Genomic DNA, 23,000 nt, shown 5'->3' with positions numbered 1-23,000 from the left:
CAATTTCATACTTTTAATAAAAGAATTCAAAAGCTGGGTTGCCTTCAAAATGTAAACGATGCCCCTTGTATTTATTTATTTATTTTCATGCACACTTGGTAGATTTTGCAGTTGTTTTTCTGAATGAGAAAGGGTCTTTTAATACAGTAGAAATGAGAATGTTTGTATGCTTTTTCATGGGTGTTAATGACATCGGAAGAGGAGGAGGTGAAGGTGAATAACGGCCTTAAAACAGTGATGATGGTTCAAAAACAGACTTCTCATTCATTTAGCCAGCTGGCAAGCAGCTCAAGCAGACACTGTTATCCAGTTGTGGTGAGGTGTTTGGTTTGAGCCTTTTACATTTTACTACAATTTGCAAAGTAGCCAGTATATTCTTAACTACTGAGAGTTTATCAACTTCTTCTCTGTTGTCCTTTAAGCTTTATTAAGAAACTAGGGCTCAGCTAGTCACATTGTTAACATCATGACAGGTATGAACCTCACTCATCTGCCATGATACTCTTATTTCTTATTATATAGGTGTATTGGGTCATTATTGTCACATGTACAGAATATTATATTTACTGCAAGGGTCCTGTGCAGTATCTACACACGTTTCCATACACTTAGGGTGAATTCTTTAAAATTCACTTTATAACCCCTCCACAGATTTTATACTAACAAATGAGAAAGCTGGCATATCGTTTAAGACATCTACTTTGTGTGGGGCAAAAGTAACTTTTTCCAACAAGGTTCACAGACCTCAGAGTATTTCACATTTTAATGTCTATAACACAATTCCAGTGGGTCACAAGTTTACATATTCTTTCTTAACTGTGCCTTTAAACTGCTTGGAAAATTCCAGAAAATGATGACAGGTCTTTAAGCAATTAGCTTCTGCTAGCCAGTTAGCCTAAGTGGAGTCAGCATGTGGATGTATGTTAAGGCCTAACATCAAACTCACCGCCTCTCTGCTTGACATAATGGGAAAATCAACAGAAATCAGTCAAGACCACTGAAAAAAAATTGTGGACCTCCACGAATCTTGTTAATCTTTGGGATCAATTTCGAAACTACCTGATGGCTCCACGTTAATCTATACAAACAATAATACACAAGTATAAACACCTTGGGAGTACACAATCGTCATATCACTCAAGAAGGAGGTGCATTCTGTCTCCTAGAGAAGAACGGCAGTTTGGTGGGAAAAGTGCAAGTCAATCCCAGAACAACAGAAAAGAACCTTGTGGAGATGCCGGAGGAAACAGGTAGACAAGTATCTCTATCCAAAGTAAAACCAATCCTATCTTGACATAACCTGAAAGGCTGCTCATCAAGGAAGTAAAGTCACTGCATCAAAGCCGCTATAAAAGACAGACATGGAGACAAAGATCTTACCTTCTGGAGAAATGTCCTCTGGTCTGATGAATCCAAGAATGAACTGTTTGACCATAATGACCGTCATTATGTTTGGAAGAAAAAGGGTGAGGCTTGCAAGCCAAAGAACACCATCCCAACCATCAAGCATGGCAGTGGGAGCATCATGTTGTAGGGGTGCTATGCTGCAGGAGGGACCTCAGATGGTACAATGAGGAAGGAAAATGACAGAGATGTACTGCAGCAACATCTGAAAGAGCTCAGCGAGGAAGATGAAGCTCAGTCACAAATGTGCCTTCCAAATGGACAATGACCCCAAGCAGACCTACAAAGTTCTGGTAAAATGGCTTAACGACAACAAGGTCAAGGTATTAGACAACAGCTCTGTTTGAAGAAATGGGCCAACATTCCAGCAACTTATTGTAAGAAGCTTGTGGAAGGCAACCCAACATGTTTGGCTCGAGTTAAACAATTTAAAGGCAATCCTACCAAATATCAACAAAGTTGTGACCTACTGGAACGGTGATATGGTTAATCAAACGAGATATACTCGGAGGTCTGTGAACATGGTTGGAAAACAATTACTTTTGCTCTGCATGTGTTAAATGATATTGCAAATTTATAGTTTGATTGTATAAAATCTGTGAAGGTTTGATAAAGTGAGTTTTAAAGAATTCAGCCTAAGTGTATATACATTTCTGACTTCAACTGTACATTTTCTATAGTAATGAGTCTTTTTGCAGCTCATACATTATGGTAATTAACAGAACATCAAGGTAGGCCTGGAAGTTGCTTTTGATAACTTGTGCTGATAAAAAAAATAAACAGCGGGCACAATTGGTTATTTTGTTCCACTGTCAGTAGATTTCCCACTACATATTTTGGTATGTTTGTGAAGATTGCTAGTGGTAGAAAACTGTTTGCCACATTCAGAACAGTGATACGGCTTTTCTCCAGTATGACTTCTTCTATGGACACGGAGACCACCAGTGGTAGTGAACCGTTTGCCACACTCGGAACAGCTGTATGGCTTCTCTCCAGTGTGAATTCTTGTGTGAATCTGAAGATGGCTACTGCGTGAAAACTGTTTCCCACATTCAGAACAGCAGTATGGCTTCTCTCCAGTGTGAATTCTGGAATGAATCTGAAGTTGACTACTGATGGCAAATCGCTTGCCACATTCAGTACAGCTGTATGGCTTCTCGCCAGTGTGAATCCTTATATGTTTCTGAAGGTCACCACGGTCAACAAATCCTTTGCCACATTCAGTACAGCAATATGGCTTCTCTCCAGTGTGAATTCTTGTGTGGGTCTGAAGATGGGTCAGTTGTAAGAATCGTTTGCCACATTCAGAACAGGAATATGGCTTTTCTCCGGTGTGAATTCTTGTATGAGTTCGAAGATGGCTACTGCGAAAGAATCGCTTGCCACACTCAGAACAGCAGTATGGCTTCTCTCCAGTGTGAGCACGTGTGTGTATTTGAAGGCGACTATTGGTGGAGTATCGCTTCCCACATTCACAACAACAATATGGTTTCTCCCCGGTGTGAATTTTTGTATGAGTCTGAAGATGACCCATTTGCAAAAATCGCCGGCCACATTCAGAGCAGCAATATGGCTTCTCTCCCGTGTGAATTCTTACGTGAGTTTGAAGTTTGCTGTGCTGCAAGAATCGTTTCCCACATTCTGAACAACAATATGGAGTGTCTCCCGTGTGGATTCCTGTGTGTTTCTGAAGATCACTACTCGTGAAGAACCGCTTGGGGCATTCAGAACAGCAATATGGCTTCTCACCAGTGTGAATTCTTTTGTGTCTCTGAAGATGGCCAATTTGCAGGAATCGTTTACCACATTCAGAACAGGAATATGGCTTCTCTCCAGTGTGAATTTGTTTGTGTTTATGAAAATTACTACTAGTAGAGAACCTTTTCCCACATTCGGGACAGCAATACGGCTTCTCTCCAGTGTGAATTCTTGTATGAATATAAAGATAGCTACTCTTAGAAAATTGTTTCCCACATTCAGAACAGCAATAAGTCTTCTTTTTTGTATTGTATTTCCGTTTAAACTTCTGCCCTTGGCAGACAGATGAAACAGCTGTATTTGTATTGTGCATCTGTTGTCCTGTGTTTATTTCATGTATTCTTGTTAGTTTCACAACAGGCAGTGAATGACCATGCACAGCGGTTGGTGTCAAAATCTCTGATCTAGATGGCGATATCTTCCTATTTTCTTTTTCTTGTGTCTGCTGTTTTCCACACTGAAGAGAGGTCTGAGGAAATGAAGATAAGGAGAAGGTACCACTTTCTTGCAAGTCTGGGGAAACATACAAAACATACAGTTTTTAGTCATCAAAATAGAGAGCTCAAAAGAGGAGGAATAATTTAATTTTGAATAGACTCCCTAATGAAATAAAACTTACTTATAACAGAATGGCCAACTCTCATAGTTCATTTTACTTTTTATATTAACTTCTAGAATTGTCACCAAGTACAAATTCATTTGTCGTTATTCTTAAAATGCATACTTCCATTTTCATTGTTGCAGGACATGCTGGATGAAGCTTCTTAAAATCTTTTATTAGTTCAAGAAGTTAAACGGATAAGTAACTTGAGCACAGCTGCCATAACTAGGAGTATAATTGGATAGCACTTTAGGAGAGCCTCTCCTTTCTTCGAAAATTAGTTATGTCACTTAGTGTCTCCTGGAAGACATTGACTGATTAACCATAGCTTTCCTGACAACAGTGAGAAATGTGCATTGGGATGACTCCATTTCATAGGAAAGTTAGGCGGAGCAAAAACACATTTTCTCAGTTTTTTATTTATCAGAGACATTAAGGAGGGCATGGCAGATAACAGAATCCTGTCATTCAAAAGGAATCACAAGGTAATAGATTCAAACATTAGAACTTTGAAGTTAATTCTCATAATATACTGTATATAGTAAATTAATACACTATTGGTCTAAAGTTTTAGAACACCTCAGTTTTTCAAGTTTTCTTCAAATTTAATCAGTTGAAATGTGATGAATGGCCTAAAATGGTGAAAAGGTAAGCAGTAAATGGCCATGGAGGTTTAAATGTAAAGTTTAGGTTAGCAAAACTGAAAAAAGAAAATATCTGAATATTACAAAAGGGCCTCTGTCAGGGAACAACTAACAAGTTACAACCTAGAGATGTTCTGCAGCAGTTCAAGTAAATTAAGCCTTGCAAGTTGAAGCAAACAAGTGTCCCAGCTTCTGATGATTACTTAAAATCCTCTGTCTGTCTTAAAGCAGAGTTGGAGGAGACTGTGTTTCTACACCCTCTGATGTACTACTTGAACAATATTCCAGTGATAATGGCATGTAAAAAGCTATTAATAAATGAAATGAGAGAGCATTATTAACCTTAGAAGTATAAGCCTTTCATTTAGAGAAACTGCAAAAAAATATCAGAGTGCCAGTGAGCATCGTGGTGTCCTACACAATCCAAAGGCAATTGGAAACTGGAAGAAACTCTGATTAGAAGAGATCTAGCAGATCCAAAGTCACAGCCCAATCAGAAGACAAGATTCTTAGGGTCACCAACTCGTGTGATAGGAAGCCTCACAGCACAAGAGCTTCAAGCACGGCTTAATAGTGTTTAAAAAAAGCAAATCTGTTTCTACTGTGAAGAGGAGACTCTGTGCTGCAGGTTTGACAGGGTGAGTGGCAGGAAGAAAGCCATTCCTTAAAGGACAAAATTGGGGCCTTGAAATACCAGCTGTGGACTGGAAGAAAGTCTTATGTACTGATGAATCTAAATTCGAGATCTTTCTTTTCATCACACAGGGTGTTTGTATGCCGTCGAGATGGTGACAGGATGGTTCCTCAGTGTGTGACACCAACTGTCACCAGCTGTCTGGGGTTCTTTTGCTGGAAGGCAGAGTTGGTGACTTGCACAGAGTGACTGGCATTCTGAATCAAAAAGGGCTAACACAGTTTGGCTGTTAGATCAGCAAAAAGGAGCTACTTTGATGAGTCAAAGTTTTGAATGACATTTTGTACACTTAATGATTCCTTAACTTATTATTTTTTTATTTGCCATTGTTTATTTGTTCTGTGCTTTGATTTCATGAAACATTAAGATATCAAACTGTGTGCATTTCAATACAAACTGAAAAAAACTGAGTTGTTCTAAAATGTTGGACTGGTAGTGTAAATGCTTTATGTAGCATCTACTTATGAATTAGGTTGAACTATACATCACTCTGAGGTAAGGCTCACTTTTGCTACAAAGTTAATATACTCATCCTAACACGAACACATTACCTTTAAGTCACTTATACAAAATAATTTTCAACGTCTAAAAAATGTTCTTGTTGCATTAGATTCCTCAAGGTACAAAAATGCTTAAAATGTGGCGTTTTACCATAATATGATGTGAAATAATCAAATTTTTAATATTTTTGGGGAAAACGTTTCAGGTAAAGTACCACTCCCAGTTAGCAGAAATTGCTCAAGAGTTGATAGAAATCTATGTTTTGTACCTAATACGTGTATGTAATATTTGGTTGACCTAAGTGAAAGCATACTCAAGTTATCGTGTTTACATACACACACACACAAACACACAAGACATAATTCCAAAAATGGTATTTTCGGACTCGGGGAGGTGTAAAACATCGAGATTCATCAAAATCGAATTTTTGGACGATTCCAATACTTTCCCTATACTTTGTATACAAGAAAGTAAAAACACAGAATGGACAAGTATTTTGTCCCAATTCTTTACTATAAGCCAACAAAAAATATAGAAAAACACCCATAACAACACTTTTGCATGCAGAGATTTGCACATTTGGTGATTGAATCTGTTTATATGTATGAACAGGCTTTCCACTAATTTTTAGCATACTGGTAAAACTTTTTTTTCAAAATTTATACTGCAAGAGAAATTTTATCCTGTACACAGGATCAAGTGCTTTCTGAACATCAAATAAGAGGTACACATTTGGGATGTGGCTCAGCACTCATTTTCTTTTTTCACTGTGCACTTAGTGTGCCTGATGTCAACTTAATGCATATCCTTAACATGATCTTGTATGCCAACTAAAGGCCCATTATCATGTCATTTGTCAAAAGCAACATCAAATCTCACATTATATTAAAAACAGCATCTTGTATTTGCAGCCTGAAGACTCACTTGTAAATAATAGTTGTGGTGACAGTGTGTGCAGACTTTCTTCTTCTAAAATTTGGAGAGCATTTTTACCAAAACTCTGTCCTATCTTAATCGTAATTGTTGCTGTTAAGATATTTCCGTGCAGCAGCGACCTCCTTTGTGTGCTTTTACTAAATTAATATTCCCAATGAGGCCACACTAAATCCACTTCATTCACTTAGTTTTCAGGGGAAATCAAAGTAATAAATATTGTTGGATATATTACTTCTTTAATTAAAATTGTGTAACTATGTTATGGGTTATAATAATCCTTAAATTTGCAGTTGTAAATTGACAGATGATAGTACAAGTACAAAAAAAGACCAAGAGCCTCCCCTCTGGTGTATAATCTCAGCCCCCAGTCTGACACTTCATTAACCACGTACCTTCTCCCAAAAGTCTTGAACAAGATGCTTTCTCATTCTTCTTCACATCAGACTCCACTGATTCAGACTTGATATGGACAGAGTGATGCTGTGGAGAGCAGTGACTGCTTGACCGGAGGCTTTTTCCAGTTACCTTTTCATCATATGGAAACACATGCTGGAACTCCGATTTAAGGTTTTCTTCATCCACGCAGTTCACTATGTTATTTTTCTCCAGCTCAGTTTTATCAGATGTTGGCTCATAGTCTTCTTGATAGCTTATTGGCATCCATTCACAATCCTCTTCCTCCTCCTTTTTAATACTGGTGCCCTCCTGCTGATGCTGCACAAATACCCACCCACACTCCTCTTCCTTAATGTTCCCATGTCTTTTCTCCATGTTACTCGTGAACATCTTGTACTGTAAATGGTAACTTCTTTTTATCCTCTGTGGACAGAACAGGAAATGTATTTATAACTGCGCCAAAAAGCAATGAACTCACTTCAATCAACACCTTCAACCTATTCTCTCAGCTCATTGCCCACTGCTAACTATTCATGAATGAAGATAACTGCTATGTTTCCAGGGTTTTTATATAACTATTACAATAAGGGGCAAAATGTGTGCCATATGACCTAAAATCCTTTTAGGTTTCTTAATTACTACTTTACACTTATGGAAGAAGATGATCTGCTGTGGCAGCCTCTAATGGGAGCAGCCGAAAGAAGAAGAAGAATTACTACTTTTCACTTGCTAGTGGAGGACCGCAAAGAGTTCCCTAGGGTCCTCGAGTGTCACTCAAAAGATTAATTTTATAGATTTTGACCCCTCATTTTTTAACAAGCTACTATATATTTAAAATTACTGCCTGCACAAGACTTTACATTTAACTTCCTTTACCTAATCTTTTTCTTTCGGCTGCTCCCGTTAGGGGTTGCCACAGCAGATCATCTTCTTCCATATCTTTCTGTCCTCTGCATCTTGTTCTGTTACGCCCATCACCTGCATGTCCTCTCTCACCACATCCATAAATCTTCTCTTAGGCCTTCCTCTTTTTCTCTTGCCTAATAGTTCTATCCTTAGCGTCCTTTTCTCAATATACTCCGCATCTCTCCTCTGCACGTCCAAACCAACACAATCTCGCCTCTCTGACTTTGTCTCCCAACCGTCCAACCTGAGCGGACCCTCTAATGTTCTCATTTCTAATCCTGTCCATCCTCGTCAAACCCAATGCAAATCTTAGCATCTTTAACTCTGACATCTCCAGCTCTGTCTCCTGCTTTCTGGTCAGTACCATCGTCTCTAACCCATATAACATAGCTGGTCTCATTAACATCATGCAGACCTTCCCCTTCACTCTTGCGGATACCCGTCTTGTCACAAAACACTCCTGCTACCCTTCTCCACCCATTTCACCTTGCCTGTACTCTTTTTCACCATTCTTCCACAATCCCTGCTACTATGTACTCTTGATCCCAAGTATTTAAACTTATTCAACTTCGCCAACTCTACTCCTTGCATCCTCACCATTCCACTGACGACCTCCTCATTTACACATGTATTCTGTAACTTCCTTAACCTAATATCAGAACAAATTTGAATTTTGCCCAAATCCATTTTGCTGACTTCAAAATGATATGTTACATACCCAAAGATGTGCAGACTGGGCACACTTGACTTTGTGAGAGTGGGCGTCCTATGAGGCCAGTGTCTTGTCCAAAGCGGAGTCCAATGTTGCCAGGATCAGATCTGGTCACCTAAACACAAAGATGGATTGCAGTAAATGGCTTTACGAATGTCAAGTAACGCCAATTGATTTGTTAATCAAATTTTCTGCCAAATCATTAAAAAAAGAGGATCTCACATTGATTACTGTGGTTCCCCACCTTTTATGTAAACCACACCTTAAAAAACGGTTTCCTCTGCTCAAGCCAATTTTGCCCATGTCTGCCTCTAGCACTTTGCAAACAAGCCACTCATGGAATGCTGAATCAAAAGCCAAGTAAATGACAGACCATCTGCTCTTCTACAATAAAGTATGCATTTGACTGTTTGCAATCACACTTGTAAAGCATCAATTTTTTAAAAAAAGATGATTTCATTCATGTTCCTTTAATGCATGTTAAGTTAATCAATTATAGCTACTAGACACAGCCCTGATAATCTTATTTATAGGTTCATGGGCTCATTATTGTCCCTCATAAAGCACACAGGGGCTGCAGTGCTTAAATCAAGCAGAAGACGACCCCTGACAAGAAATGCCATCAATAGAAAGGTCACCAGGCAGGAAGAAACCTCTTATGTCAACTACGAACAAATATGCCCATCTGAAGTCAGCCAGAGACCACCAAGAAAAGTTTGAAGAAATATGCAGGTCTGGACAGGTGAATCCAAAACTGACCTATCTAGCAGAGACCACCAAGAAAAGTTTGAAGAGATATGCAAGTCTGAACAGGTGAATCCAAAATTGACCTATCTAGGCACAACAACAGTGCAAATATTTAACAAAGAGCTAACTAACACAGTCCACTGCCAACAATACCTTCAATTAATAAGCATGGGGTTGGCAGTGTCCTTGTAGGGGCTGTTTTTCTTACTATGGCCCTGGGCACCTTCATATCATTGATGGAAACATGAAAATATTCAAAATATCAAGGACTTCTTGAGAAGAATGTCAGACCATCAGTGTGAGAACTCGAGCTGGACACACAGTGGACATGTCAACAAGACAAGGACACTACAAACTCAAGTAAATCCACTACAGTATGTAATAGGAAGACCAGGTTCAGTGCTCTGGAATGGCCAAACCAAAGCCCTGATCCAAAACCTACTGAAATGATATGGCAGGACCTAGGGGCGCTGTTTAAGCAGGACCCCCTTCAAATCTCAGAGAGCTAGAGTTGACTTTTGTGATGAAGAGTGAACAAAGAATTCACACATCAGAGATTGGCAATTTGTGATAGAATCCATCTGTGTGAAGTTACTGCTGCTAAAGGAAGCAACACAAGTCACTGACTAAAAAGGCTTCATTTAATTCTGCACACAAGAATATCTACTGATTTGCTAAACACAACTCTCTCTCTCTTTACATGTGGGAAGTCTTTATTTAGGACACTTATTTTACATATTCATTAATATTAATATTCATACAGACGGTTATCAGCAAGAGTGAAAGGGAACGTCTACAGGACGGTAGTGAGACCAGCTATGTTATATGGGTTGGAGGCGGTGGCACTGACCAGAAATCAGGAGACAGAGCTGGAGGTAGCAGAGTTAAAGATGTTAAGATTTGTACTGGGTGTGACGAGGATGGACAGGATTAGAAAGGAGCACATTAGAGGGTCAGCTCAGGTGGGACGGTTGGGAGACAAAGTCAGAGAGGCGAGATTGTGTTTGTTTGGACATGTACAGAGGAGAGATGCTGGGTATATTGGGAGAAGGATGCTAAGGATAGAGCTGCCAGGGAAGAGGAAAAGAAGAAGGCCTAAGAGAAGATTTATGGATGTGGTGAGAGAGGACATGCAGGTGATGGGTGTAACAAAGCAAGATGAAGAGGATAAAAAGATATGGAAGAAGATGATCCACTGTGGCAACCCCTAATGGGAGCGGCTAAAAGACAAAGAAGATATTAAGGCTGTAACTAACAGCGCTTAGATGTCGGTTAGTTGGCTGGTTATTATTTTAATTAATCTGGGGGTTTTAAAATTCAAAGTCTGTGCAGAAGTGCAAGCATTTTATTCCAAAATAGAAGAGCTTTACTCTTTGCACAGTGCACTTTTTCCATTAGATTACAAATATGCCTTCAAACTACATTTTGAAGATTTTACATAGAAGCAACAGAAGATTTTACATATTCATTAAGACGTCAAGTTCTAAAATAATGACCGCCTTGAAAGCCAACATTACCTGCAATGTGTGTGCATAGATCTCCTCATCTGTTCCCTGCTAGTCATACTCCTGCTCACACAGATTAAAAAATCTCCATTTCAAACCTGCAAACAGAAATAAATGCACGTGAACAAAATGTAGAGTCAACATTTGGCATTACAAGTTGTAATTCTGAAAGCCCAACAGCATTTGAACATTGGATCAGTTACCCGGTGGGATATTTTATTAATACTCGTCTCTATTAAGATTACATGAAATACAGTCAGATGATAACAACAAAAAAAAAAATATGACTCATCCCAAAGGATACCCAAGACTGTAGAGACTTGAGGAAAACAATCTGAGGGGCCAGAGGAAACCTGGAAAACAGGCTGCTAAAGCAATGACAACAATGATGACCTGTCACTATTAGATAATATCTTTCAATATTAGGAATTGCTAAACTAGCAGAAGGTCAATTATGTACTTTACTTCATAAGCCCACTGTAGACTTCAAGACCTGACCATCTCCTACATCTTCGTCACCAGTATAAAACAGAGAGTCAACTCTATTATTACAGAACTGAAGCTTTGTGCTTTGGTAAGCTGGGGATTCCTTTTGTAAAAGAGCACAAATGAAATGTTTTCCTTAAAATTATGCTAAATCACATCAGTATGGTTTCCTAACCACCTCTTTACACTTCTCATACATAGAACAAACCTATACTGCAGCGTTTCCCAACCTCGGTCCTGGGGGCCCTCTGTGCCTGCAGGTTTTTGTTCCAACCAGATTCCTAATCAGTAATAACATCTGATAGCACTGAGCTCATTTAATTAACTGGGATTATTTTTCTTTTATTTGACATTCAGAAAAGCACAGCAGCATGATTTTTACATTTATAAGACATTTAGAAATATTTCTTATTTTGCTATGGATTTAAATGCTTAACTCTCTTTTGTTGATTTCTTTATATTTTGCCCTCTCTCTGTGCAGTTTTTCCCCCTTTGTTGTATCTTATTAATGACAATTAAAAATGAGCAAAGCAGACACCCAGGCAAACAACACTGAATAAGCAAAGGCTGCAACTACTTCAGCATTAGACCCACTAATTAGTAAATAATGGATTAATTAAACAATTAGAACACCTAGAAAAGCAGAACGAAAATCAAGATGAAAATATTGTTAAAAAGAAAAAATACATTATTCTCATATAACTGCCTGGTACATTTTAATAATTATATATATTTTTTTTTAACCAAACTTAGTTTTCAAATTTCTATATTGTTCCCAAAACACAGAACTTTGGAAATAACACATCACTTAATTAGCCCAGGAGTCCAATTAAAAACAGAAGCTGGTTGGAACAAAAACCCGCAGCCACAGGGGGTCCCCAAGACCGAGGTTAGGAAACACTGCTATACTGCATACTCATTAGCTTTTATTAATCTTTCACCCATATCATCATCAGATATATTCAATCACTATATACAGCATATTGGGTTACAGAAAGAGTAGCATTGAGCCCCCAAGTGCAGATCCCAGCCATTATTTTTTTTTCCTTCAGCCCTCTTTTTTTTTTTTTACCTTACTCTTTGTTAATTAGCATTGTCAAATGTTTTTAATTTTTTTTCTTTCTTTATCTTGTAAAGCACTTTGAGCTCAATCATTTGTATGAAAACGTGCTATATAAATAAATATTATTATCTATACAGCTTGGGCCAAACAGAATCCTATTATGCCATCCATCTACAACCTGCAAATGAAACCTTGTACAGTGATCCCTCCTCCATCACGGGGGTTGCACTCCAGAACCCCCCACGAAAGGTGAAAATCCGCAAAGTATATATGGTTATTTTTATATTGTCACGCTTGGGTCACAGATTTGCACAGAAATACAGGAGGTTGTAGAGAGACGGGAACTTTATTCAAACACTGCAAACAAACATTTGTCTCTTTTTCAAAAGTTTAAACGGGCTCCATGACAAGACAGAGATGACAGTTCCGTCTCACAATTAAAAGAATGCAAACATATCTTCCTCTTCAAAGGAGTGCACATCAGGATCAGAGAATGTCACAGACAGAGAGAGAGAGAAAAGCAAACAATCAAAAACCGATAGGTGCTGTTTGAGCTTTTAAGTATGTGAAGCACCGTGCGGGAAGCATATCACTTGACAAAGCAGCTGCAAGGAAGGGAGCAATGTGAAGGTTGTCTTTCAGCATTTTTTAGACGAGCGTCCGTATCCTCTAGGGGTGCGAACAGCCCCCCTGCTCACACCCCCTCCGTCAGGAGTGGAGAATGTCAGAGCAAGAGAGAGACGAAAGAAAAGTAAACAATCAAAAATCAATAGGTGCTGTTTGAGCTTTTAAGTATGCGCAGCACTGTGCGGGAAGCATATCGCGCAACAAAGCAACCACAAGTAATCCCAGCAAGGAAGGGAGCAATGTGAAGGTAGTCCTTCAGCGTTTTTTGTGGAGTGGCCGTATCCTCTAGGGGTGCGAACAGCCCCCGTGCTCACAATATATTTGAGGAGTTTTTTTAATACACAACACGTGCTCTGATTGGGTAGCTTCTCAGCCATCTGCCAATAGCGTCACTTGTATGAAATCAACTGGGCAAACCAACTGAGGAAGCATGTACCAGAAATTAAAAGACCCATTGTCCTCATAAATCCGCAAACCAGCAAAAAATCCATGATATATATTTAAATATGCTTACATATAAAATCCGCGATAGAGTGAAACCATGAAAGTCGAAGTGTGATATAGCGAGGGATTACTGTATTTAATTGAGACATCCAGAACTCAATGCACAGCTACTATGAAGCATAGTCAAGAGAGGTGCTTTGACGTGTGTGCGATCCCAGATGGACACCTGCCAGGTTAAGGCAATGGATGTTGATGAACAGTGGCAACTGTGAGTCTGTGCGCATTAAAACAGAACTAGGAGTCAAAAAAGTTATCAAGTGAGTTCTGAACAAAGTCACCGGGGAAAGAAGCAGACACCTGGTCCTGTACAACAAAGTGGAAAAGGCTTGAGCCCTGAGCCTTCATTAGTCACATAAAGAAAAACACCTCAAAACAGCAAGCCCTGGGCCTTCTTGCTGTTCTGTGCAACTTAATGAACAAATGTATAGATAAATCCATGAATGGGACAGTCGGGTCCAGGGGTTCAAAGATTGGGGAGAACTCATGAAAACCAGTTGAGTTTTGGAAGATGAACCTAGTTGGGATTTTTGGACCCCGCTGAAAAGGTCTTTTTTTCTTCATGACAGAAGCCTCTGTAAGGTAGGACAACTGCTTCATGAATTAATATTGCATATTTCTAATCTCTACTGAATTTAGACCTGGTGATAGAGGTCAGTCCATTTTCTTGGTGGGGATAAGATATTAAACAAAGATCATGCTGATCAATATAATTTTATTGCTTTCTTAAAGTAAATATTCTCAGGCTCAGAATTCTATATAAAAATCGTTAAGCCCAAGTGTTTCTCAAATTAACCTGTTGTAATCCAATATGCAGTGTTAAGCCAGAATATGCGCAGGACAGTATTCTATTACCACCTAGTGGATAAAATAACATTAAGCTGCAATAAAATCATGAATATGTGTTTTGCCACTCCATGGTAATTCAACAATATTCATGAGTGGGGTGGAGGCCTTCCACCAAACCACACAATGGCGTATAAGCAATAAGCTGTACAGCTAGCTTTAGAATAAGCTGAAACTGAAGTAGTAGTTGAAATACACGATAGTGGTGACAATGTGAACTGATCATCAAACGTTGACATGGACAGTGAAACTGATGCATACAGCACTGTACGACTGAACCACTGTGATATGCACTGATGAATTTGTTCAAGTGAAGCTTCACCATGGTGCAGATAAGAGAGTGACAAGATCAAGGGATCAAGCGGAAGGACAAGAAAGATGTTAGCCCATTAAGCACTGTTCAGAATGCAGCAACTTCTAACATTTGTATCAGGGGAAAATGTTGAAGTCACTAAGCCTTACACTGTGCTAGACTAGAATGACACAATGAGCTGTGACAGTTATGCAGATCAGGCACTGACATTTTGCCCGGTCATGCACAACCAGCAAAAAAAAGATATAATAAAAGTGCTGGGGTATTCTTGGACCATTATGAAGAATGGATATATTAACTTTACCTAGAATAATTGATACATGTATAATAAATAAATATACTTTTTCCATGTTTCCTCTTACATAATGTAATACAATATTAAATTTCTTAAACATAGTTCACCTTTAAAGTCCTTAAAAACAAAATTTTGAAATATAGTAGTACCAATAGAGCACAAATTACCATCATTGTGTTTACAGTGACAAAGTACAGATAAAACGGGATAGCGATAAGAAGTAAGGAGACGGTGTGGTGTCCCAGGTGCGGAGTTTGCATGTTCTCCCCGTGCGTGAGTTAGCTGCTGCTAAATTGACCATTGTGTGTGTGTCCGTGCATGTATGGCTGGCTCAAACATTTATACTGCCCTAGACTAAGTTATAAGTGAAGCTGAAACATCCCTAGACGTATGAGCACCTACGGTTAGCCCGTCCTGATTAAAGCACCGCGGACTTGAGAGAGAACGGAAACCCGAAATCAACAGGCATCTGTTCAGAATGGCCGCTCCCACAATTAGGAGCTGAAAGTATACAGCAATTAGACAGAAACGATATGAATCGGAGCGCGACCACCGAAAGGTGGACTGAACTAAGCTACGTTAAGCGACTTGTAGAAATGTCAGGTTTGGACCCGTCCACCGATATTCGAGCACCGCTTGTACGACACAAAAGGAATGCGGAGAGCCGTCAGTTGCCGCTCAGGGTCTCTGACAACGGTGAAGTCACTGAGCTGCACCGGTGTGATTTTATTTTTCCTTCCTGTACTTTGGAACACGAATTACATACCTTTTCTCCTCGGAGAAGCTGCTTCCTCGGCCAGGCCGCATGAACAGACTAGTGAACGACACCTCCTACCATTCGCTTTGCTGCGGTTCAACGTTCGAGCTGCAGAGACCTGCACAGTTAGCCCGCCTCCCTTTGCGTCGCTCTGGTGACGTCAGCATCTGCTGCTGCCGTTGCTGTTTTCTGGCCGGCTGGGATCGCGCTTTAAGTTTTGTTGGTTCCATCTGATGGATGGAGGTATACACTTCGAGTATATTTAAATTTCCATTAATGATGAGGACTATACATATCCGGACACTTCAAATATACTGCTTTGTTTTCTACTATTTTCATAATTACTTCTTTAAAATGATCAAACTGATTTTTTTTTTGATGAAATCTAATAAGCACCCTCTGCTTTCATATTTCAATCAATATGAGATAAAACGTTTTGATGTGTCAAGTACAAAGTACAAATATAATGAAAACAATGTTAATCTACTGTTACCTAGTCTATTTATAATAACTTTTAGAATTTATTTAATTTTATTTTTGTATAGCGCCCTTAGCCAAGTGCAGGTTTGAAGAACTGTAACAATAAAGTTAATATTTATCTGTAACCCTAACCACTGGTTACAACTGAAGCAAAACTTTACCTTTCCAAAAAGTTACCCCATTCTGCCTTGCCATTCGTTTATTTTAATGATACTTCTGACTTCACTTTATTCTCTCTTAAATACACCCTAAGATTCCTCAAATTCAGTCACTCTTTCATAGACTGCAAGCGTTGGTCGTCAGACACTTCCCTGCCTTGCCCGGGTGTTTCAATCCCTAATCGTGAAATTACGGCCTGTCAACTTCTTATCTCCAGCACACAACTCATGTTTTCTGCCATAACTACCAGGAGGGTCTTTCTACTGTTTCTCTAATCCTGAGAGCTTTTCTTTCTTTTTTTCTTTCTTTCTTTCATTTGATATTCTCTGGGCAGCGAGTACTGATTGTGCAGGGAACCCTCTACAGCCCACCACAATAGGAACCAACACACTTGTCACCCTTTATCCCTGCATGTTTGGACCAAGTCCTGATACTTGGTGGCTTTCCTCTTGTGGGCTTCATCACAGCTCTCCTTCCATTGGGCAATCACTTTGATCAGGATGACCTTTGTCTCATTCTCTGACCAAATGACAATGTCAGATCTTTGGGTACAATCTGGGGGAACTACAGCATCCTTACCTGGTCCGTCAATATCTGCCACCTTTGTGCCTTCTGGTGGATGTTGATTTCTGTCTTTCTTGTAGAACATGGCCTCTTCCTGACTATGACAAACTGGATAGATGGTGCTGGTGTCCCATGGGTTCACTAAGGCTTCATTCTCACCTGCTTTGTGATATCTGCTGGAAGCATTTCATTTTTCTGCCACCAGGGCAGTGTTTCATCCTGCCAGCATAAGAGCCAAGGTGCCCATCTTCCCACACAGCTTGTACAGTGAGTCTTCCTTAAGCTCCTACCTTTTCAAGTTTACTGGTGATGGAAAGTTATTCTATACTGACCTTAACTAAAGGTCTAAAGATACCTTAATACCCATCCAACCTGCTATATCCTAACTACAGGGTCACGGGGGTCTGCTGGAGCCAATCCCAACCAACACAAGGCGCAAGGCAGGAAACAAACCCCAGGGCTGCAGGGCATGCACACACACACACCAAGCAGACACAAGGGACAATTTAGAATTACCAATGCACCTAACCTGCATGTGTTTGGACTGTGGGAGGAAACCCACACAGACACGGGGAGAACATGCAAACTCCATGCAGGGAGGACCCAGGAAGCGAACCGAGGACTCCTTACTGTGAGTCACCACCATGCCACCCACTTTAATTCCCATGCAGGTTCAATACAAGGCCTGTTTTTTCCTCTATTCAGTACCATATCTTCCTTTAGTGCTGGGATCCATAAAAAATTCACAATTGCATTATCTGATTAAATCCACTCCAGTACTTCCAAAGTCAAATCCTGTCAATCTGAAAATGTTTATGAGCATAATGCTAATGAAGATGCAAGCATCTGCTAAAAATGCCACCTTTACAAGTTGTTTCCTTCACATACCCTTAGGCTAGATGGTCTCAGTACTGAAACCTGATATTAGATATTTGGAAAGCACAACATTTATCCATATGTTTAATTAAAAACAATTGAAGCTACACTGTTGACCCTTCTAAAAGTTTATCTGACTAGTGACTCAGGCAGAGCACTTGGGGCAGAGGACAGGACATCCACGGTAAATCCGTAGGATATAGAGATTTATATAATGACTGACTGACTGATTATTTTTTAAATATAACCAATAATTAAATTCTAACATGCCCCCTCTAAGACTCTAAAGACTGGAGGGCTTCAGTGGCTGCAGGTTTTTGTTCCAACCCAGTATTTTAATGAGAAGTCCATTGTTACTGATGAAGAAACTTATTGCTCAAGTGACATTCTGGTGCTTCATTTTAGTGGTCTCACTTGTTAAGGTTCCCCACCCTTGATTGTTCATTTCAATCTTAAACAGCTGCTTTCACTATGTTTGATGGCTCCTTATTAGCAATAAGATGCAAATGACAAAGGAGCCAGCAGTTCTCCATCTAACTTGTGTGGATTCACCGTGCACTGTTTGCCTTAATAAAACACCTTAGAGAAAAATGTGACTGACTGAAATTGATCCATTTTAGGCTTCCAATCATTGGATGATATCCTTGAAAAGGAAAAAAAAAATGTACGATATAAAAACTTAACACTGCCGACTAACAAGCCATAAAATTAAATATGGTCTGGGATTGGCAAGGAAGTGAAAATTTTACCCCCACGGATTCCTAGCCCTTTCTGATCATAAGCATCGCACAGAAACACCAAATCAAAATCTACACACGTTGAAACACATGAAATGAACACATTTTATATACCAGGCATTAACTTTACATGCGTTCAGGGGTGTCAGGACCTGAAGGACTCTCTTCCCAAAAAATAAAACTTTTAACGTGAAACAGCAGACACACACGTCATAAGCATTTTGATGGCTGTGTTTTCTCATCTGTACTCAATCATAAAAAATAAAAAAAAAATGTGCATTGACTTACTAGACACCCACAACTTGAGGTGGCACCAATTTAAAAAAAAAAATGAATTTAACAAGCATCAGCTTAGTGCACAGACCATCCCTCAACCTGCAGCCCACCTCACCTGAATAAGCCCCTGGATGATACGGACGCGTAATCCCACATCATTTGCACCAGTTGTTCCTTCACAAGTTCTTCTTTAGCAGATGTTTCCGATATAACCTCAGGCTACACCCGATGATCTACAGCAGAAGTGTGACAGCCTTAACACTGACCCTGCTTTCTAATGGTTCTAATGTTTTTTTATAGCTGATTTGAGCTTACCAATTTCAAGAAAGGGTAGCATGTGGGGAAGTAGTCTTGTGGTGATGTGATGTGTTTATCCAATTCTTCTTCTTCTTTCGGCTGCTCCCATTAGGGGTCACCACAGCGGATCATCTTCTTCCATATCTTTCTGTCCTCTGCATCTTGTTCTGTTACACCCATCACCTGCATGTCCTCTCTCACCACATCCATAAGCCTTCTCTTAGGCCTTCCTCTTGTTCTCTTCCCTGGCAGCTCTATCCTTAACATCCTTCTCCCAATATACCCAGCATCTCTCCTCTGCACATGTCCAAACCAATGCAATCTCGCCTGACTTGGTGTGACGATGCGAGTTCGACTCCATGCTCCCATCTGCTGTTCGGGAGCCCTTGAACCCGTCACTGTCGGTAATGTTACCGATGAGCTAAGCAGTGAGGCAACAACACAGCAAGGGGATGGTACAAAAGTGTCAAGTGCCTTTATTTAAAATCCAACAACAAAAACAAAGTGTCCACAAATAAATAAGTGCAGTGCTTCCCAAAAACAGCCATTAAATAATTAATCCATAAAACAAATGTGGAGGTTTAAAAATCAAACAGAACAAAAATAATAATCCTTTAAAAGCCGAGGTTAAAACACCGCTGGAAGCAATCTCTTTACAACACAACTCCCGGTGTGTTCGTCTAACTAGTGACTCCCCTGCTTCTCCCTATTCAGGCTTTACAGCAGGGAGAGCCACTCTACCTGCAGCGGACCTTCTTTCCACTTCAAATCAGGTCTGGAGGCCTCCCAATCCCTGGCTTCGGTCACACACTCATCCCAGACTGGGAGTTAGCTTCTCTCCAATGGCCAGGACTCCCATGCTGGAGATTATCTGCCCAAGTCTCCCGACTCCCGCTGTCTTCCACGGCGAGTCACCCCCCTCGCTAGTCACTCCCGCTCTTCTCAAAATGCTCAGCGGGAGCGACCACAATCAACTGCCCTAGGTGTTAGATAAACACCTCGCTAGGGCCCACAGTCTAGCTGCACTCGAGCCTGCTCTCGCTCATTCGCTCGCTCTCTCTCACACCGGCTTTCTCCTCACTTCCTTCCAGCAACCTCCATCTCTTTCTCTTTCCATTCATCTCCCTTCTAGCCGACTCGTGCTTCTATTTATGTCGAGAGGGCATAGCAGCTGCGGCAAATTAGCAGCCCCAGGAACAATCACAGATGTGGGCACCTGTGCACTTAGGTGAGAAATGCCCACACTGCAAATCTCCCTGAGAACTGCTGCAGCCACTAAGTCGCTAAGCCGCGAGCGCAGAGATTATTTATTTAAACCTGGCATTTGCTGAGAGCTGTGGACCCGCTATACCACACTTGGTCTCCCTGATGTCCCACCTGAGCTGACCCTCTAATGTCCTCATTTCTAATCCTGTCCATCCTCGTCACACCCAATGCAAATCTTACCATCTTTAACTCTGCTACCTCCAGCTCTGTCTCCTGTTTTTAACACGTGCCAATTTTAAACCTCAAGACTACTTTCTGTAAAAAAAAATACAACAGACACTATATAACAGACAGAATTTATATGAGGCTTTCTGTTTTGATGTAGCAAAAAGTTATGTTTTTTTGTCACATTTGTGAGCCCCAATTAGGGTGATGCCTGGCCTTCATATTACAAAGCTGTCATGGTAACTTTTTCCTATTTTTCCACTTCATGTTCTGCACTCTGTTCAGATGTGCAGTGCTCTCCAGAATGTTTGGGACATACAAGGTGTGACTAAAATGTACGCAAACCCCCTTAAATGGAAGTCTGCAATGTGCACTTGAATCACAATGTCTGAATTGTTTGATTTGCAATTTTAAACTGTGGAGCAGAGAGGTGAATTAAGGAGAAATGTGTCTTTGTACCAAACATTATGGAGGGCACTGCAGATTATATAGATAGATACGATACTTATCTTCTTCAATAATACTCTATCATGGCTGTCAGTTTGTCTGTCCAGGATTTTAAATCACCTGTAGCTCGCAAACCGTTTGACCTGTTGACCTGAAATTTGGTACACACATACTACATGACCTCTACTGTCCGCTTTTGGGGTGATTATTTTATTCCTCTTTTTATTTTTATTTTCTTTTATCTCAATTCTTCTTTATGATATCTCAGGCTCCTGGATGATATTTTTGGAGTATGGTGTTTTTCCCAAGATGAGTTCGACCGGTTTGTTGAAACAATGAATGGCTTGCATGCCGACATCAAACTGCAGGTGAAGATGACTACGGATTCTTTTTTAGACACAGAGGTATATTTTACAGAGATGAAGGTGGGGAAAGAACTACACTCACGGGTTTATTTTAAGCCCACAGACACCCATGCACTCCTACATGCCTCCAGTTTCCAATCACAACACACGTTTAGTGGTACAGTAAAATCGCAGCTCATCCGGTTTATCAGGATTAATACGGAAAAGTCAGAGTTGGATAAGGCTGTGCATGTGTTATTCCAGGAGTTGCGTAAGAGACGATACTCCAGGAGAAATACAGTAAAATATGAGGTCAATTCTAATCGTGAGGCCTACCAGATCAGGATGCAGAGAACAAAAGGTGATAGGATAGGGATCCCACTGATGGAGGAGTGGGATTGGGCTAAATCTGGATGTGCAGGAGATTTCCTTTTTGACGTTACACAGATCCTCATTGGAGAGGGATAGTGGGGGTGAAAGTATGGTAACCAGTGAGGAGGAGTGGAGGAACAGATGGGCCTTGGATGAGCGTGCTTTCTGGTTTTGGAAGAGACTGTGGATGAGTGGTGAAGGGAGTGGACAGATTGAGGATCGGGAAGTGGAGAGTGTTAGAATCCCTGGGTTTGATAGGATAGTGGGCCTGGGTGTCTCATTGCTGCTGTGGAGTTATACTGAGCATTGGAGTCTAACCTTGAGAGAAATATTGAATCTGCCGGATCTCTACGACTGGAGAACACTGCTGGATATTTCCATGGATAGCCGGAGGAGCCTTGTTCACATCTTGGCCTGGAGGTGGCGTGATGATCGGAGGAATCGAGGGGTGTGTCAGAAGGAGGAGGACAGAAATATGGTTTGGGGGTTTCCAGCTCAGGGGCCATCCATAGGGTTGGACATTTTGATAGGACAGAGAGAACAGTGGGTGTATTGGAAGGGAGGGAGTAAGGAGACAGGATGGAGGGACAGTAATCTGGATATTTTTTTACTACAATCCAGGTTTGACAGTGAAGGGGTTTGGAAGACAAAGGGACAGCAATTCGGGGTGGAGGGAGGATATTTAGAGGGTCTAACCTCCCCTCGCCCTAATCAGAAAAAAATAAATTCTAGCCCTGAGGTTAATCGGATAGTAGGGGTCCATAGACAGGAGGGAGAGCAGGCACTATTAGATAGGATAACTCTTCCTCTTTCTAAACTTAAAAACATGTGGGGGAGGGGGGGTCCCTGATGTTAATGTTGGAGTTTTGGATGTTAGTGTAGAAGATGGAGAGATATGGGGTGAGGAACAGGTATGACTGGATGGCATAACCCTACCCTTTACTAACCCTGAAGTTTTTGGGGGGAGCCCTGATGTTAAGGTGGGGATTCCAGGGGACAAACTAATCCTCCCCTATCCTAACCCTAAAAATAGTAGGGTGGGCCCTGATGTGAAGGCCCAAACCCTGGGGATAGGGGGGGTGTTGTTGAGGGGTTGGGGGGGGGGGGGGGGGGGGGGGGGGGGAGGTACCTATACAATTAGATGGACTAACCCTCCCTGATTCTAACCCTAAAAAGAGTGGGGTGGGGTCTTAATGTTAAGGCTGGGACCCTGAGGATCAGTGTAGAGCTGGAGGGGGAAAGAAATGGTGGTCTAGTGACAGGCAGTATGGGGGATAACTCACAACTGGATCAAAGTTTGGAATGTAGGGTAGAGGATGGCAGTG

The 23,000-nt window shown here is 40.7% G+C and overlaps 1 protein-coding gene across 1 annotated transcript in view; it reads right to left on the bottom strand.

Annotated features, from left to right (window-relative positions):
* Positions 1–354: 354 nt before the first annotated feature.
* LOC114666175 (zinc finger protein 721-like) overlaps positions 355–23,000 on the bottom strand; it is a 48,039-nt gene continuing 25,393 nt past the window's right edge. The window contains exons 5-7 of the mRNA XM_051932664.1: positions 6,931–7,375; positions 1,017–3,675; positions 355–744 (exon numbers count right to left, since the gene is read on the bottom strand). Of these exons, the coding sequence (XP_051788624.1) occupies positions 2,201–3,675; positions 6,931–7,375 (1,920 nt within the window). The 3' untranslated portion in view covers positions 355–744; positions 1,017–2,200. The remainder of the gene's footprint in view (positions 745–1,016; positions 3,676–6,930; positions 7,376–23,000) is intronic.

Source organism: Erpetoichthys calabaricus, chromosome 1 (genome assembly GCF_900747795.2).
Source record: "Erpetoichthys calabaricus chromosome 1, fErpCal1.3, whole genome shotgun sequence".
NCBI classification, from domain to species: domain Eukaryota; kingdom Metazoa; phylum Chordata; class Cladistia; order Polypteriformes; family Polypteridae; genus Erpetoichthys; species Erpetoichthys calabaricus.
This window is presented reverse-complemented; position numbering and strand designations above follow the sequence as displayed.